Source organism: Ammospiza caudacuta, chromosome 6, assembly GCF_027887145.1.
Source record: "Ammospiza caudacuta isolate bAmmCau1 chromosome 6, bAmmCau1.pri, whole genome shotgun sequence".
NCBI classification, from domain to species: domain Eukaryota; kingdom Metazoa; phylum Chordata; class Aves; order Passeriformes; family Passerellidae; genus Ammospiza; species Ammospiza caudacuta.
The window spans coordinates 43,397,767-43,415,318 of record NC_080598.1 but is presented as its reverse complement, the minus strand read 5'-3'; the positions used below and the strand labels follow the sequence as shown (position 1 = coordinate 43,415,318).

Below are 17,552 nucleotides of genomic sequence, written 5' to 3'. Positions count from 1 at the left end.
TGTCAAATCCATCCACTTACCTTAGAATAGCAAGCATTATTTAACTAAAAGCTTACTAAAAGTAAAGAGAGGGATTTCTATAGTTAATGAGAAAAGCTATCATTACATCAGGGACAAAATAAGCATTTCGAATGAAATAAACACTTATGCTTGAAGGCCTAAATCCAACATGGTGTGTTAAATTTATGGGAAAACTTGGCTCAAGGGCAGATTATCTTGTTAAAGGCATTGAACTGCTTTGTTGCTTCGTTTTGGTTTTTTAATTGAGTTTTGGGGGATTTTTGGCACCCTCTTTTAGATTCTAGCCCCCATCAAAGATTAGACTGAGGGAGTGACTTAAGTGCCTAAACATAGATGTACCTTAATTGGTGCTCTCAAGTTATTTTGAGACAACTGCATGGGACTGACAGATACAACACAAGAACTTCAGAAGACCTGTACTCATCTGGAAGAGCAGCTGAAAGTCAGGTGAAATAGCCCTGGGCATCCAAAATGCCACTAGCAGCCTGTATTTACATTACTGAATGACACTTTCTATGTCCTTACCTTACAGTAAGGTTACAGTTACCTTCCATACCCCTATGAAACACATAACTGCAGCACAGTGCAGTGCTTATTTCAGTATGTACACCTCAGATTATTCTGAGATTTATCCTGGATAGCACAGCCAAAAAGATCTGTCGAGTCAGATGCAGACAGTTTCTTCTCAAATATTCATTTTCAGGGGAACCAGTGCCAACTCCCTATTGTGGATGGAAGAGACAAAACTTACTTGGATATCCTCTGGGCTGCAGCCTTTCTGATCACTGCCTGTCTGTGGTTTGTTGGAGGCTTTGGAACCAGCTGAGGAGCTGTACTCTGGGATGGCATCACTTTGTGCAAACTGGATGCCTTCTGGATACTAGAAGTGGCATTTGATGTCTTGCGGGCATCAGAGCCAGCTGGCATAGATATATGACTGGTGCTGGATTGTGAGTAGTTGGCAAAAACAGCCTGGGTAAAAAAAGAAAAAAAATCCCATAGTAATTGGTGATTACCTCTGTGAACATTGCTGAGACTGCTGATGGAGGTGGGTGACACTTTTGTGAGGGATAATATCTGCCTGGTGAAGGCAATCCCAGGGCTCCAGGCAAAGTCCCACACATAAAGAGTTAAGTTGTTAAGTCAGTGAATTTTATGCTCTTGGAAACCAGGAGTAGCTTCTAGGAAGGCAGACAACTCCACTACTGCCACAGAATTCTACTATTCCAGATTAAAAACAACAGGCCCAATACTCAATCTAATCTTGCAGTGGGCTTGTATTCACAAAGTAGTAAATATTTCAGTACATTGACTTTCTGTGTTATCTTGCTAAATTATTCTTTATGTGGGAGGTAGGATTGAGACACAGTTCTAGGAGAGAGGTTATGGGGAAGATGATACAATGCTCCTTATTTGGTCTAACTGTGTAGGTGCTTGGAGTAATAGAAAAGCTCTACGGTACCTTCTTCTGAAAAGGGAACTTTAACGCCACCACTGACAAAAAGGAAAATCCCAGTAATATGAGGGAACAGAAAATATTTCTATTCCTATAGCATGTGGGAGAGTAAGCTTGTTGAAGATGTGACACTGGGAACAAAAGGATCTGCATGTTATGAGACACTGGAGAACAGAGCAATGGCCTGGCAAAGCAGGGAGTGGAGAATATTTCCACTATGGGAGCTCTGCAGACTGCTAAATTTTCTTCAGAAAGGAGCAACCTGCTGGGAGCTCTGCTTTGTCTTTCCTCGAAGTCAGTCGGATTCCCAGAACAGCGGCAATACCATAACCTTGTAATTTGGCATCTAGAGGTCAGTGATAGGAGATAAGGGGAAGACCTGAGCCCTCTGTGTGACCCTGGGAGCAGTACCCTTCACTGAGTTTGTCCTCAGTTTCTCCTCGGGTGGAAAATACACAAAGCCACAGCAAATGGGCTCCAGGCTCCAGAGCAAACCACAGGCTGAGAGTTGGCTGAGTCTCAGCACACAGACAGGAAAAGCCCCTCTCCCCCGCAATTCTCTGGCAAATGGCAGAGCAGCGCTGTGTGGGAAGGCGTTTCTGACAGGCAGAGCTCTAGGGAGAGAAGGAAGTGCAGGAGCCAAAACAGGCCTGTTTCCTAACTAGAGCTCACTGACAACATGCCCTTGGGCTCCCAATCCTTCTTAACCTCTCCCTTCCCTGAAGCTCTACCTTGATTGCAGCTTCCAGATTCTCAATCAGGAAGCTAATACAAGCGCAGTAGTCTGGAAAATAGCAGTCGCACCCCACCTCTCCCCAGAAAAACAAACTATAATGGAACTTGGCACTTAGACTCTTGCATCTCAGAGCCTGACATGTCTTAGGGTCGGGATGGAGACTCTCAAGTCACTGCACCCACTTCTTATTCAGCAGTGACATTTCACTGTGAAATTATATTATCCATCTTTCCTTTAAGTTATTTTAATATTATGCATTTTGCATTTTTCCTGGGAGTTCTTTTTCTTGTTACTAAAATCACTAAGATCCTGGAGCTCACAACACATACAGTCATAACTCTTTGCCTGTGTTAATATGCACTGGCAAGGAGATCCATGACTCTGAAGAAACAGCAGGCATGGATGCTCCAATGAAGCCTGATCAGCAAAAACTGTGTGGAAACCTGCCTAAAGAAAGGTCATGGATGTTTTTCTTGGGGGTTACAGACTTCTGAAAATGCCTTTGTCTCCACACTGTGCTGAGATTCTGGCTGTCTTCCAGGCAAGGACGGGGAGACTGGAAGCTGACAAGGACCACAGCTTCTGGATTCAGCTACAAAGTATACTGCCCTGCTGTGAACTCCATGGGGACAGGAGGGAAACCAGGAGAAGCTTCTGTGCAAATAAAGAGGACAGCTGGAGAGAACAGAGCCTGACCACACAAAGGAAGGGTTGGGAAGCTTTCAGCACATCCAAAACATAGGAGACAGACCTTAGCACTCATGATTCTGAAAACTAAGGGTCTAGGGAAAGCAGAAGCCTCGACAAATCCTGACAGATGCAGTCCTGAATCATGTAGCACTCTACAACTATTGCTGCTTCAAGAGAAAAACTTTCAATTACAGTTCCCAAGCTGGCAGATTTATGTTGAGGAGACATTTGCTACCCTAAGAAGTCTCTAGAGCTACAAATCTGAAAAATACTAAAAAAGCTGTTAGACATTTTAGCTAAAATTTCTGTAAATTAATAGTGAGTTAATTCTGGTGCATAATTTTCTGGGAAGGAGGAACAGCATTAACCCTGTCTTGCCCATAAAGAAAGAACTGACCGAAAGTATTTTTCCCTACATCACAGGCTGAAGCAATATTTTCTTGTTTCAACATCTACTACACCATACACAAAGTATTCCTTGGACAAAAAAATAAATTTTTAATAAGAAAATCTCAATGTGTACACCTTGTCAGTAAGGACAATGAACACGTAAGAGTATAAGTAGCAGCTAAGTTGGGGCTGTTAGTGATTAAAAGCAGAGGTAGTGTAGTACTTTGAAGAAAAGCAGATATAATAATACTCTTCAAAAACAGAAAGAATGTTCCTGGCACTTACCATGCCTGTATCTAACACCCATCCCCAGCACAGTAATGGAACAAATGTTGCAAGCAGAAACACGTTCACTGTGTGACCAGAGGAGGTAATGAAGCTCATTTCCTGCAAATCTGTCTTACAGTATCTAATATAAAGCATACCCCAAATTATGCCTCCCTTCATGGGTCTGGGCATTCTTGTGCTGTCTAATTTGGAGTGGTCTCATACTGAAGCCATTGCCATAATGGGAACAGTAGCCGAACCCCCTTCCCAGATATATGGCTCTTGATTTTAATGTAATTTGTATGAAACATTGCTGTGAGATTTCTATCCCACAGTCATTCACATTCAATTGGATCAGCAAATCTGAAAAAGATGAGAGACTCAGCAGTGTATGAGAACTGACAGACAGATGCACACACACATGTATTGCATAAAGATCTGTGCAGCTAGTCCAAATCCCTGACACTGCAAACTGAGATGTTTACAAGCAATAAACAATAAAGAGGTTCTAAGTTAAAAAAAGAAAAAGCAAACCCAACAAAACACAAGCAACCACTTTTAGAAAAGCAGTTGTGTTTCAGATAACATTGCAAAAATACAGAGAATTAATAGCCTTGGAAGACCTTTCCAGCCATATAAATTGTTTAGGGGAAATTATTTTGAACACATACTAATGCATTCAGTTAAATCAGTTTGGATGCAATGGTTGGTTGAATTGAAAATTCACAAAGTGGCAATAAAGAGCAAGCTCAAAATGTACTACTAACTACCGGAGTGTTAAATTGCACTAAAGAGTATATTAAGGTCTTAAAGAAGAAGAAGAAGCATATGGTATGCACAGACTGTCCTGAACCATGTCCTCTTTGGTAAATTCTTCAGAGCAAGAAAAAAAAATATACTTTATTCAGTTGACTTGGTGCCTTCTGTTTTATTTCTCTTGGTACTGCTAGCTCTCTGGGGCAAGGATTGGACTGTATCATTGTATTGGAAAGATAGTTAAGACATCTGGGCGTCACCATAATTCTAATAATAGTGACAGGATCAGAAACATGGGGACAAAATTTCAGCTGGTATAAATCAGCTCAGACTACTGCTGTTAGAATGCTTGTTCTGTTTTACTTACACTGAGACTTTGACTCATCAGTATCACAAGACTCAAATAGGAAAAATGGCAGTTAGCACATTTAGTGGGAAAACAATCTGAGGGAGAAAGCTGCAAAACAAGAATGAACAAGAAAAGGAAGGAAGGAAAAGAGATACTGCAAATCTGACAGCAGTTCAATATACAACAGTTTAGAAAACAGTTTAATGATGAGGCTGCATTCAAAGATGCTCTGTATCCTTAAGCAGCAATAATACAGTTCTAGGAACACTAGGAATATTATTCACAGTACTCAGCATTTCCAGTCATAGCTAAATAAATGATAAGTATGTCAGGAGGGAATCAGAAATATTGAAAAGACAAAAAATTTGCTGAACTTCATGAAATGAGGAATATTTCAGAGGACATACAATTTTTAAATGACTGAGAGTAGAATTATTTCATATTAACTCAGCCTAATCTTCTACAGCATAAAATCTACTTAAACTTGTGATTGAAACTGTGATCACGTAACTGCCCACACAACTCATTAACATGATTCATGTCTTACTTAACAGGAGCCTTTTTGATGTAAGCAGGACTGACAGGGATCATTCCACCATACAATTGTACTTCCCTTGTTTTAATTTAGCTTTTTTCCCATGTGAAATGTTTGGCATAAAATTTTAAATCCAGTAGATGCTAGGCTAAGCAGACAGAACATAGCCACACAAAGAAGGAACCTCCCTAACAGCTAATGGCATCTTTCCAGTACAGGAAACAATTAGAGAATAAACAATGATGGTATATTAACTGTCTTGCCAACTGCAGCAGTGATAATAACATCTAGGTCATAACATGTCACACGAAGTCTCCTTTAAACATGAAAAATACTGCTATAAGCCTGTTTTTCTTGTCTTTTGGTTTGACTTTGTTAATTCTTGTTTAATTCTTGTTCCTTGGTTTTACTGATATCAGATTTAAGCTTCTTGTCTCTACTTTAAAACTCTTCCCCTTCCTATCTTTGTTCACTTTTCTCAAGGTCTGTACTGTGTCTGCTCCTAGTCCATATCACTCCACCTATTTGTTAGATTCTCATCCAGCCACTTTAATCCAAGTAAGCAAGTACCTATTCTGCAATCAAAGGTCTATTCCTACCATACTACACTGTGTGAACTAGCTACTGCATACAATGAGTGAAAACGGTTTGTTAGAATTCCTCTTCCTCCACCCACACAGTATTTGATATTCCACAGATCGTTAAATGCCTGGAGAAATCATCATCATTCTTATGTGTCTGGAAAGTGTTCAACCAAGAGTGGGTGCTGCAACAAAGCACACAACAAGCCTTCATGTTTACACACATGATAAGACAGATCTACTGCCTGGTAAATGGAGGGATTCTTATGACACAAATACTTGATTAAAAAAGCCATGCTTTTCATCTCATCTCCAACATACTGAGCAGGTTAATGTACAGGAGAAGCATTTGCTGTGTTATTAATCATGGTGCTTCTGTTACTTGATCACATATATGTAGTTACATGTGTAACTAGTCCCTTTGCCAGAGACAGAAGCAAAGACTGGCACCTAGTCATGTTGCATGGTCATACCACACTCAGGGAGCAGCTCAAGATATATTCATTAATAGATGTACTTCAGCTATTGACAAATGGCTAGTCTGCCTTCTAACCATAACAAGAACCTGAACAATCAGATGAAACAGTCTCAGGGATATCCTGCACACATTCCCCAAAGTAGAGAGATGATGACACTCTTTCAAGTGATAGGTCTTCAGTCTTGAGGGATATATTTCTTCTGCTGAGGGGAGACTGACAAATTTCAATGTAACAGGCAAGACAACAAAGGATGATGTAGATCTCAATACATGAGAAGGAAGAGAACAAAACAGCAGGCAATGGGAGATAGGTAGCATAGGTGACACTGACAAGGAAACGTGGTAAAGCTATGCAGCCTAGGAAAAGCTACATGAACACTGCCTAAAAGGGGAGGACAAATGAGGGTCAGCATGAAAGGATGGTGCAAAAGTCAAAGCACTGTGAATGGGAAGATGTAGGTCAGAGAATGCATAAGCAGTAGAAAAAAGAAGGCAGTTGTTATAAAGGCCAAGTTAAAGGACTAAAGTCTGAGAAGCTAACTAGCAGAATGGTCAGTGATAGAAAGCTAGAGAGGGTGCAAGGGAAGGAAAGGGTAGTGTCATGACTGGCAGGGTGGGCATGAGAGGATTGATGCAACTGTTATTGGAAGAGGAGGGTCGGCTGGCTCCACACAATGTCTTGACAGGAAGTGTCCAAAAGACAATCATTTTAAGATGACATTTTACTCATAACAGAAAGTCTGAAGGCACCCATGTTCAGCAAGTATTTTTCTTCAACAACATCAAATTCAGTGCAGCCTGAGCCCTGCAGCATGGCAATAGCCTCAACAGAGCAACTCCAAAATGCTTGGCTCAGAAGGAGAAGAGAGGGAGAGAAAGGATGGGGGATGTTGTGGGGGTGAGAGGAGGTTTAACAAAGAATCATTTTAACAGAAACTCCTGAGTAATGGCTCTGCCCCAGGCCAAGAATAACATCAGCTCAATGTCAGCAGTTAGAAGAAGGCTCAGCCAGGCCCCATGGCCAGCTCCAGCCTCCTCACAGGCACAAGCCAGTTTATGGCTCTTTCCTGAACTTGTGAGTGGCCCATCTGCCCACCCAGAGCCCAGTGGACAGAGATGAAAGAAAGTGAGTGAGAGCAAGAAGACTGTGAGAGAAGTTGAGGGTGGTAACTACACAGCTAAGTAAGGGCCTTGAAAGGAGAGCAAGGAGCAAAAAGCAGAAGGGCCTCTCTTTCAAGATACTCCCAGAAAAGGATTACTCCCAATTTGCCTATAACCTATTCCCAAGGGCCCTGACTAATGACTCATCTGCTTCACAGGAGGGAGAGTGGGTGTCCAGAACTCCGTGTGTCAGGTCTGTTCATGAGAGTCCAATCATGCCAGACTGTTAACAAATAGCTCCTTGCTACTGGAGACCAAGTTGTTTTGAATGAAGGTTTCATCACCCAAAGGCTTCCTTCCTTTCAGCAGGGAAGCATTTTGGACATCACTCAGAATACACCTCTCTCTCTTCATAATAACAAAGGAAGGTAACAAGTGTATCAATTAAGTCATTATAACCTTGAAAGCTTCTCCCAGCAGAATGAAAATGCTGTTGCACACGCAGTGGTCCACCTTTGGCACCTAGGAGTCATCTAGAACATCAATAACACCAGCCCTTTTTCATACATTCTCTAGCTCTTAAGATGCCAACATAATGGAAGAAGGTATTGGGAACCATAGTATCAAAATGCTATCAAAATCACTGCAGGTAATACTGGTTTTGTTGCAACCCACTTTAAGAGCTACTTCTTTGACAAAATCTCTGCCATCCGTACTGTCCCTGAGTTTGTTTTTACATCTAAGACTCGGCCAGCACTGCTACATCCCAGGCAGGAATTCTTCTTAGTTACCTGTTGCCGTGCTTGGTTTTGCTCCCCCAGCTGTCTCGACTGAAGTTTCTGCTGCTGAAGCTGCTGCACAGCAAACTGAAGCTGATAGCTGGGATGTGCCACAGGACCCCGTGTCACCTTGTAAATGCTGTTCTCCATCTCTCCTTCCAAGGCAAAATGATGATTCTCTGGAGCCCTGAGGAAAGAAAAGAGACCAAGTTTTCACTACTCTGCATCTAAGGACTCCTGCCTATAAGGCACTGCTGCTTCAAAGAAATCTCTTAATATTTAGCCAGCTATGAATTTGTACTACATGGCTTTAGCAAGCACAACACCTGCTAGAGGTGTCATGTGCCAATTGCTTCCTGCTAAGCACTTTCTTGAATATAGGCTGGGACTATATTACTAGACATTCTCTTGAGGAGAAAAAGGAAAGGAAATTAAAAACACTAAACTGGAACATTTCTGTGGTTGATTAGCATTGAAGACAGGCAGAATAGCAGCAGGAAAAAAAGCTGATTCCCATTCCTAATGAGATAAGTAGTTATTTAGATTTGTAGAGACTTTAATACAGTAACACAAGGATTACACTAAACACATCCATGCTGCAGTGACAAGAGAATAGAAATACACATGCAGTACAACATCCAGAGAGGATAAAGGACTGGTTGGGTGAGGTTGGAACTAAGATACATACTGACTCCCTACAGTTACAATCCAAAAGGCTTGGGGGGAGTGAGATAGGCTTGCTTCTTTCATCCTCAGAGAAATGCCAGCTTTTCTTAGAGGACAAAAGGCCTCCTGCAAAGAGACAGGAGCTCTTGCAGCCCAAGCTTACATGGTAGGAGTTCAGCTGTGGCCTGCAACATGATAAGCACCAACAGACGCTCATCAGCTTGCTTTGAAGTTTGTAAGCCCTGGAGAGAAGGCAGCACCAACACGCTTCTACACAAGGCTGAGGGGCTTTGCAGAGAGCAGGTGACTCTCAGGACTGACAGGACCACTAGGTGTCCTGAAGAGGCTACAACGACCCAGCAATTCACACATTCTGTCCTCACACCACAGATGTTGTATGACCCACTGAATCCTGACACTCTGGCTAATATAACCTTCAAGCCTCAAGGCCTGAACTTCCTAAGTGTCCATTGATCTCTGATGTTTCTCTCAACCACTCCTTCCAAATTTGTCCTTTGGATTTTCAAGGCAGGCCTCCCTTGTATTTCCTATCTACATCATACGTAACAGGGACATAAAAGATAATTGGTGTCTTTCATGGCACGGTTTGGAGTGTAGGTCTTGGCTTTGGCAAGGGAGTCCACTGCAATCTCTTTGCCTCAGGAACCTACCACAACTTACAATCTAGATTGTTTAAACACATCTCAGCTTGCCTTGAATATGTTGCTCCTTCCCTCAAAAGCTTTGTCATTGCAAACCCTTAAAACATTCAGAAAGAATTCACTCAAGCACTCTTTAAGCTATTTATTCAAGTTATATTATTCATTCTAGAAACTAATATCTGTTCCAACTCCTCCCATATCTACCTCCAGCTCAGAACCTGCAATGCATAAAATTCATCCTTTGATCCAAAAGAATGCTTAAGAAGCTCAGGATTCAGTGATTACTTCTAAAATATAACAGTGAAGACAAAATGGAGGAGACAAAACTGATATGAACGACAACTCCACTAAAACTGGACCTGCCAATAGCCAGATTTTGCGGCACAGAGATAATGTGCAATGACTGCAGCACTATGTGGCCACTATCTAAATGGCAACATTTTAGTAACATTTCCCTGATTCTCATTTCTTCTGTTTTGAGGTATCTAGCAAAAGATTAACTTATGGATTTACAAATCCTTAAATCCGACTTATTAAAAATGCACCAAGATTGCTGCCTTTCTCCAGTCTTTGTCCAATTCAATGAACTCTCAAATTCTCTCACAGGATTTCTAACTTGCTTTAATTCACTTTTTCAATTTCAACCAATATTATGGACATAGTATTGCCCAGGTAAACTTCGCTTATATTACCCAGGCAAACGCTGTTGCAACTACATTATTAAACCTTTAGGAAAAACTAAATTTAAAAATAACAAACAAAACTACAAAACTTTGGCTAAGATTTTTTTGGGCAACAATCTCGTACACAACTCCCTGCAGTTGCAGTACCTTCTCTCCAGATGACACAACAAAAAACCACTTACATTTTTTCTAGACACTATATTGAAAACACTGTTGCTTGCCTAAGCACATTTTATCCTCCTGGCCTGCAGAATCCTTCCTCTGTTGGCTTCTATGGGTTTTCCTTATTTACAAACAGAAATCAAAGTAAATGCATTATTCTGCATTTAGATACTATGCTGCAAAACATAACTTCAACCTTCTATAACAGAAACATACAATCCTTGACAACAGCACGCCAGTGCATTTGCCAGTCTTGGGATCACTTTAATAAAGAGATACTTCATCTGCAGCTTTGTTAAGTCCCCACATAACATGTTATCAAGTGGTGATATTACATCTATAAGGTGATGTTTGCCCTGGTACAGAAGAGGCTTAGGATCTGAAATTCAACACTCTCCTGCCAGAGACAGGCTCCAGCTCTCAGTCTATTTGCCACGCTCACAGGAATGCATCATGGAGCATCTCCTATCCTCAGTCTCTCCTGTTGGATGATTTATTACAGCATGGCAACACTTCTGCATCCTGAAGCAGAAATTAGTTCTGCTTAAGGAAATTACAGTTTGTTCAGCACCATAATGAAGACTGCAAAAAAGCAGTAGAGGACCTCACACCTTAATGGATATTAAAGAGTTCACTTGTTAAGAGGACTGGATAAATACTTCAAACTGAATTAAAAGCTTTCTCAAAACTTACACTGTTTCAGGCAAAGCCAAAAATAACCAGAAAAAACCTCCACACCCCTAATGAGAATTGTAGAGTCAGTACTCCCAGACCTGTGTGTTTTCAATTCAGGATTATTGCTTAAACACTAATGATTGAATATTCATTTCTTCACATGTAGAGACAACAGATTTAGGCAAAGATGCACACACATGCAAATGGGAAATACAAATTCCTGACTGTGCCACCAGAAAAGATTTGGTTTCATTCTGTCAGCCAGGCTGGTTGTGAGCAATCTTCTCACAGCTTGCTCAGAATTATTTATGAGTTGCTTAGTTTAGAGACCTGGCCAGGATTCAGGCCTTCACTATGCACAGGAAATCTCAGCCTTTGGCATTATGGCCCATCCTTTGTAAGCAAGATTCTGTCCTTCCAGCGGCTCTTCAGGCTACTCAGTGTTATTGGCAAGAAACCCACTGTGTTCCTTTCTTTCAACTGTAGTTTTCATAAAGGCTGGGCCAGAATTCTCTCTTCCAAATTACTGACAGAATAAAACCTCTCTGCTGCAGTTTTTTGTACCACAAAAGATACAGGTTTGCTTGTGAGACCATTTTCAACAAATCACCATGCGATTATGATTGGGATCCAGTCCAAAAGCGCTAGAACACCATGCATTCATCTCCAGGTTTTCTGGTTCCAAACTCCCTTTCTACTCTAGTTCCCTTTTCCAATCCATTGGCCCTTTTTCTGATGTAAGCAGCCTTTATGTAATCAACTATTTACACCTGTACTAGAAACTAATGTTAGTGTACTAAAATACTAACAAAACGTTAATGCATTCTTTCATTGATTTCAGAAAAAAAAGATTTCTATGAAATCCAGTCTCCACACAGAAGGGATGTGAGTATCAGCTCTTACAAGAAAGGAGAGAGCTGGCTTCTGTTTCCATTTCAAAATAATTTGAAGACAATTCCAAGGACTGAAGTTGTAGACAAGATCAGATCTCAGAACACCAGTCTCTGAGGACCTCATAGTTACAAAGAACTATAGGACAAACAGCAAGTCTGTACTAAAAGAATGACACATCAGGCTTACATGTATATGTCAGCTGAAGCCTTCTTCCAATGGCACAGCTGGGCACTTGCTTGATACCAATTCCTGTGTGGCAGGCAACAACACCAATTCATGAAGTACACTGGTGTTTTCCATATATCACTCACTAAGCAGGCACTTTTGAAATACTTGAAAAGTGTCTACATCCTATTGAAAGGCAGAGCAAATTGGCTCAAATTATTGTGTAAATGAAACTTTAGCATTCATGAAGAATATTCCTCTGTTTAAGCCTGCTTAGTTTGTCAGAACTGATAGGATCACAGCAGAAATCAGTATATCTGGAGGTCTAGCAAACTGAGAAAAGTATTACTTTCCTACTAAACAAGAAAACAAGCTAACAATGAAATTACTTTGCATCAGTACAGTCCTTTCCTGTAAAGACTGGAGCTATGGAGGAACAATTGCTGGCAATAAGGGAACACAGTGCATTTATAAATCAGTGCTCCCACCTTGCCATAGAACGCAAGACAACCTTGGGCACCAGTTTCCTTCCCACAGGGCATTCAGATGCTATGACAAGTCTAGGAAGTTTTCAGTACAAATCCTTGGTGAGCACCAGCTGCTAGAAAGTAGTTGGCATAGTAACTAATGATTTTGTCTAGTGTGGCAGCTCCCAGCATCCTGCTGACTTATGTTCAGGCACTCAGAAAAACACAGAACATTTTCTTTGGCACACTATGTGCTTCTTCCATCCCTAACAATAGGCCCTAGATTGGGGCTGGCTACAGAGCAATGATAAACAGAGTGGGATGAAGCCCAGGACGCTGGGGTCCTGGCTGGGATGCAGGAGGTTTGGGCCTCTCACTTGCCTCAAGGCCTTACTTTGTCTTTCTTCCTTTTTCTTTCCCCTCAGCTTCAAAAGCAATAAATTAAAAACTGAAAAACAGAGCACCAAGTCTTTGAGAATGGTTTGCTCCTGGCCTCTGCTGTTATCAGGAGTGTCTATGAAAGAGTGACTTTGGTGCAGTTTAGTCAGAAAGAGTCTACACTTGAGCAAGGACTGGAGCTCTGTTTGCTGGAACATGCAAGCCTGTAAAAACCTCCTGCTTTGTAACATTGCATGAGCTGTCTTACAAAGGTAAAGAAAAACAGTTTCACAAAACACCAGGGGCAAATAAAGCATTTTGAATATTTCTGTAAGAGCTAAGCCTGGGATTTTGGAGATCTGAGGCACTGCGAGCTGTCCAGAACTCACCATGGTACAGGAACTTGGAGACAGGGAAGGGGCAGGAAGCAGCTGGCCTGTATAAAATGAGGATGCCATCACCTGAGCTGCAATCTACTTTTATACTGATCAAAAGAAGCTAAGGAAAAGCTTCTAAAGTTAATGAGAGGCTTGTTAAGGCTGCATTGGCACAAGAAACCGGCAGAACCGCATTTTGGGTTCAAATCCAGTTCAAAATGAAAAGCACAGTCTCCCATGGTAGACCTGGTGCAGAGATGCAGGGGAGTTTCTGTCACAGACCATCGATCAAACTTTCCTCTATTATTGACAAGGCATCATGAAATAGTTTCAGCCTTAGTTCTTATCTCCCTTTTCCCAGTAGCTCAAGCTACTTTTACTTACAGAAGGGGCTCTTACCATCAGTATATTTGTGTCATGAGAAAACAGAAGATGTGTGATATTCACGTGCAAAGCCTTAGGACTGAGTTGGTTTAGGCAAAAAATATGAAAAGTTTTGTGCATTTAACTGCAATTTCCAAATCCATTCACAGGTAAACTCTAAGAGCTACCAGAGGCACAGTTCAAGCATTCCAGAACATTTTAATATGTATAATATCCAGCAATTGCCAAGAGTCCCCCTCTGCTATTCTCGCACTTCCCCCTTTCAGCTGAGAGAACTCATATTGTTGTAAAAATTTTACTCAGAAACAAATATGTGAGTAAAGGCATCCAGCTTATCTCCTTGTGATGCAGGATCAAAACATTTCAGTGGCTGTAGGAGTCCATGTGTCACATTCAGCTGCATAACTCTACAAGCAGGTACATATTCAGCATCAATAATTTCCCCCAGCATTCCCAATTAAACTTACATTTTCACTGTTTTATATGACATTCCTCTTATTTCAGGACCAAGCCTTCACTACTAGAACTATGCATGCCTCTTTTGAGCTCAGCCAGCCTTGGCACATTTAGCTCTCTTCTTTTTCCTCAACTCAGTCCCTTCTGGCCTTGATTGCACATTGTTTTTCCGTGAACTTTTTCCACTTTATTATTCCAGATGTGCAGGCATAATAGCTATATACGGAAAGCCCACTGCCTTCTTGCTCTTCACTTTTTTCTACAACTACTATCAAAGTCCACAGGCTTCCTTCTTTTCTGGTATATGTTGCTGGATAAATTATTTCCTGCTCCCTAGCTTATGAAAATTATTCTTGCTGTTTCCTTGTCATTGATAAACCTGGGTTTTGGAATATCAGTATTTTCTTATAACAAAGGCAATGGAGATTGGGAATTAAGTGCCTTTTACATCCTAGGTCTCCATATACAGGAAAGATCATGAGTGTTAAGTGTCTAACCTGCTAGGTTAGAAATGAGGTGCATCAAATCAGCCTTCTGATAGTCTAGGAGGGGAAGGGCAGAATGAGATTATGGAGCACTGGATAATCTCTTCAGGAAAGGCCTAAGCTATCTCAGCTACTCCTGGATTTAGCTGGCATTTTCAGTCAGAAACCCTAAACATGCTAGTCTCAGCAAATTAAATCCAATCTTTACCCTTTAGTGGAGACAATTTTTGTTGGGACCCTAGTAGCATCCCTTTGTGCCTGTTAAAAAATACTGTCAGTCTCTCTGGTCTGGGGAATACTAGGCAGGTTAACAGACAACACTTTTATTTTCCTCCTCTTTACACACGGCAGCTCTGAAATTCACTAGCAGAAAGGCCAAATCAAGAAAGTCTGAATCAGCTGACTACAAAGTTCAGTGTCTTCATCCCATTGTGGCTCATCAGGTCACTGGAAAGGTAAGGAAGATAACTGAGTATATCTCCTCCAAGTGAGACTAACAAAATCACAAGCCTTTCCACCCTCAATAAGTGCAAACACAGGGTTGAGCTTTACTGAGTGGAAGGCTCTTCTGGCTTCATGTTTCTTGCACACATTTCCACACCTGCAAACACAGTTAGAGCCTGCAAAAATATTTAACAGCAAGGCATATATACACTAAGACTAAAATAGAAAGCTGGTATCATTTTGCTATCATAAGGGAGTTTTGGGGGGATTACCTGCTTAACTCTGACATGCAACGGCCTGAACTGTGTTGCGTGGTCCTACACACCCTACTCCCAATTTTAAAGTATTAATTAACTAAGGAAGTTCAGACAGAGCAGGGTGGACACAATTAATTTACCTCACTGTACTGTCTGTATCTGTTTTTATTAAGGTAAGCAATTCAGACTAAAAACACGTGTTAAGTGCCATCTTGAATTTGATGGCTTATGCTAATCCAGGCATGGTTTCCTGGTGTCAATATACACACTTCACAGAATCCAAAGTACAGAAAATTAGATGCAGTATTGCACAACTTAGAGATGGGAAAGGAGGTTCCACTGCAAAAGCCTAGCATGAATCAAGTGGACCAAGTTGATGAAGAGGAGTTGTAACAACATTCTTCTACTTTCTCTCTTTCACTGTAGACAAGTTTATTGAAAACCAAACTGAAAAAGACTTACAGACTCTATTTTTTTCTAGACAGAAAGCCTTTTTTAGTGCTTTATGCAAGCAGATTTTGCATTTTATGGGTGGATAGCAGAAGTAGCACACAAGGATAAAAACAACAAATGGGCACGGTTATCTGTCTAGAATATGCTTTTGACTGAATTAAAGTCACTAATCTCTCCTGAAAACCCATACTCCTTACCTCTCTCTAGAGAGGCAGGGGTTAAGTCAGGACCACTAAATTAGCCCTGCACCCTGTAATGCCTTTGAAAAGCCGCTCACAGAGTTTACAGGGAAAGAGTGAGACTTGTTGCTGTCCCAGCCAACATTTGGTTCCTATTACAGCAAATAAATCTCCCCCTCCTCCTTTTCTTTTCTTATCCCCTTTTTATATTAAAAGTCCATCAAACACATTTTTTTCCCTTTCATATTTTCCATTAAGCTTCCTCCTGTGTAAGCTTTCCTGGACTGTGGTGCTCTTTGCTATATGTGCTCAAGCAGCAGCTGCAAGATCCCAATGAGTAAGAAAAGGGGGAATGAAGAAAGCAGCCCAGTCTCCTCTTTAAAAACCAAGAGGCAAGTGAAAAGTTACAATTGGGCTAAACTGGTGAAATCTAGAGCACTTGAGAAGAATAAACAAACAAACAAAAACAGGCTATTGAGTTTTTCAGAGTTAGGATTCGTGAGATGGGGGAAGAGTACTCAAAGCCCTGCCCCTGCCCAGAGCTAAATGCCCCAGCCACATCAGCATCCCAAAAGACAGCACAGGATGGTGTTACACTGGGGGGGCCTTAAGGATTCCTTAGGGTTGTGCTGTCCAGATATCAATCCACTTGAGCCCAAACAAATTTTTAGTGCCATTTGACCAAGTAGTAGAGACATCTCATGCACTTTACTTTGGCTATTTTGTTGTCTAAATATTAAAGACCTAGTATACTGAAACCTCTAGAGAGCACATCAAGCCGCTAGATTTCACAAAATTTGCACTGGAATTAAAGAGGATGTCAACTAACTTGGCTTGACATCCAGCACAACTTCCACCTTGTTACGTGGTAGATGAAAACTCTTATGAGTGTCTCTTAGAGAAGATTTGATAAATTTGGGAGCTTAGATGGTCTGTCTATGGGGACAAAGCAGTTGAAGCATACAGTTGCCTGACATCACAACTGTACATTTCAAGTTGTACATTTCAACTGTACATTTCAATTATAGCCAGATTAAAAAACTTCACAAAAGAAGCAATACTTTACATTTATAATCTACATACATCTACAGAGAAGGCTAAGCAAACATATACAAATTCATCTAATCAGGGATTGTGGCAAGTGCCACCTCAAAGCCAGCATGCCACAGTTATCTTAATATAAATGTTCCAGGTAAAAGAGGTAGAGAAACAGCATGGCACCCATAAGATGCATCTGCTGTGCTACCATTCAGTAACACAACTGAAGCTGTGTAATAGCTAGCTGCTGAAATAAAGTAAAAGAAGACAAAAGATACAAAACGAGAACTGAAGGTCACTTATCTGGGTCCTTGCTGTGAGGCTGGGGGCTTGTGGTTAAGTCTCTTGATGCTGAATAATTCCCCAAGGAATACAAGGGCAAAGTAAAGGTCCTAAAGAGACTTCTACCCTTAAACAACTGAATTTTATCAACCTACATCCAATGTAATGAAACTGACTTAGTTTGCCAATAAAAAGATAGATTGCACAGTCCCCTAAGCTTGACAATACTCACATGCTGGCCAAAGTGGTGCCTCCAGCATTCTTATCTGCCCAGTGTTAGAAACTCAATTCCATATGTATACATAG

General features: G+C 41.1%; 1 protein-coding gene across 1 annotated transcript in view; it reads right to left on the bottom strand.

The window, feature by feature from the left end:
* The window catches only part of TTLL5 (tubulin tyrosine ligase like 5), a 123,644-nt gene that overhangs the window by 16,533 nt on the left and 89,559 nt on the right, over positions 1-17,552 (bottom strand). The window contains exons 30-31 of the mRNA XM_058807177.1: positions 8,152-8,326; positions 773-993 (exon numbers count right to left, since the gene is read on the bottom strand). Of these exons, the coding sequence (XP_058663160.1) occupies positions 773-993; positions 8,152-8,326 (396 nt within the window). The remainder of the gene's footprint in view (positions 1-772; positions 994-8,151; positions 8,327-17,552) is intronic.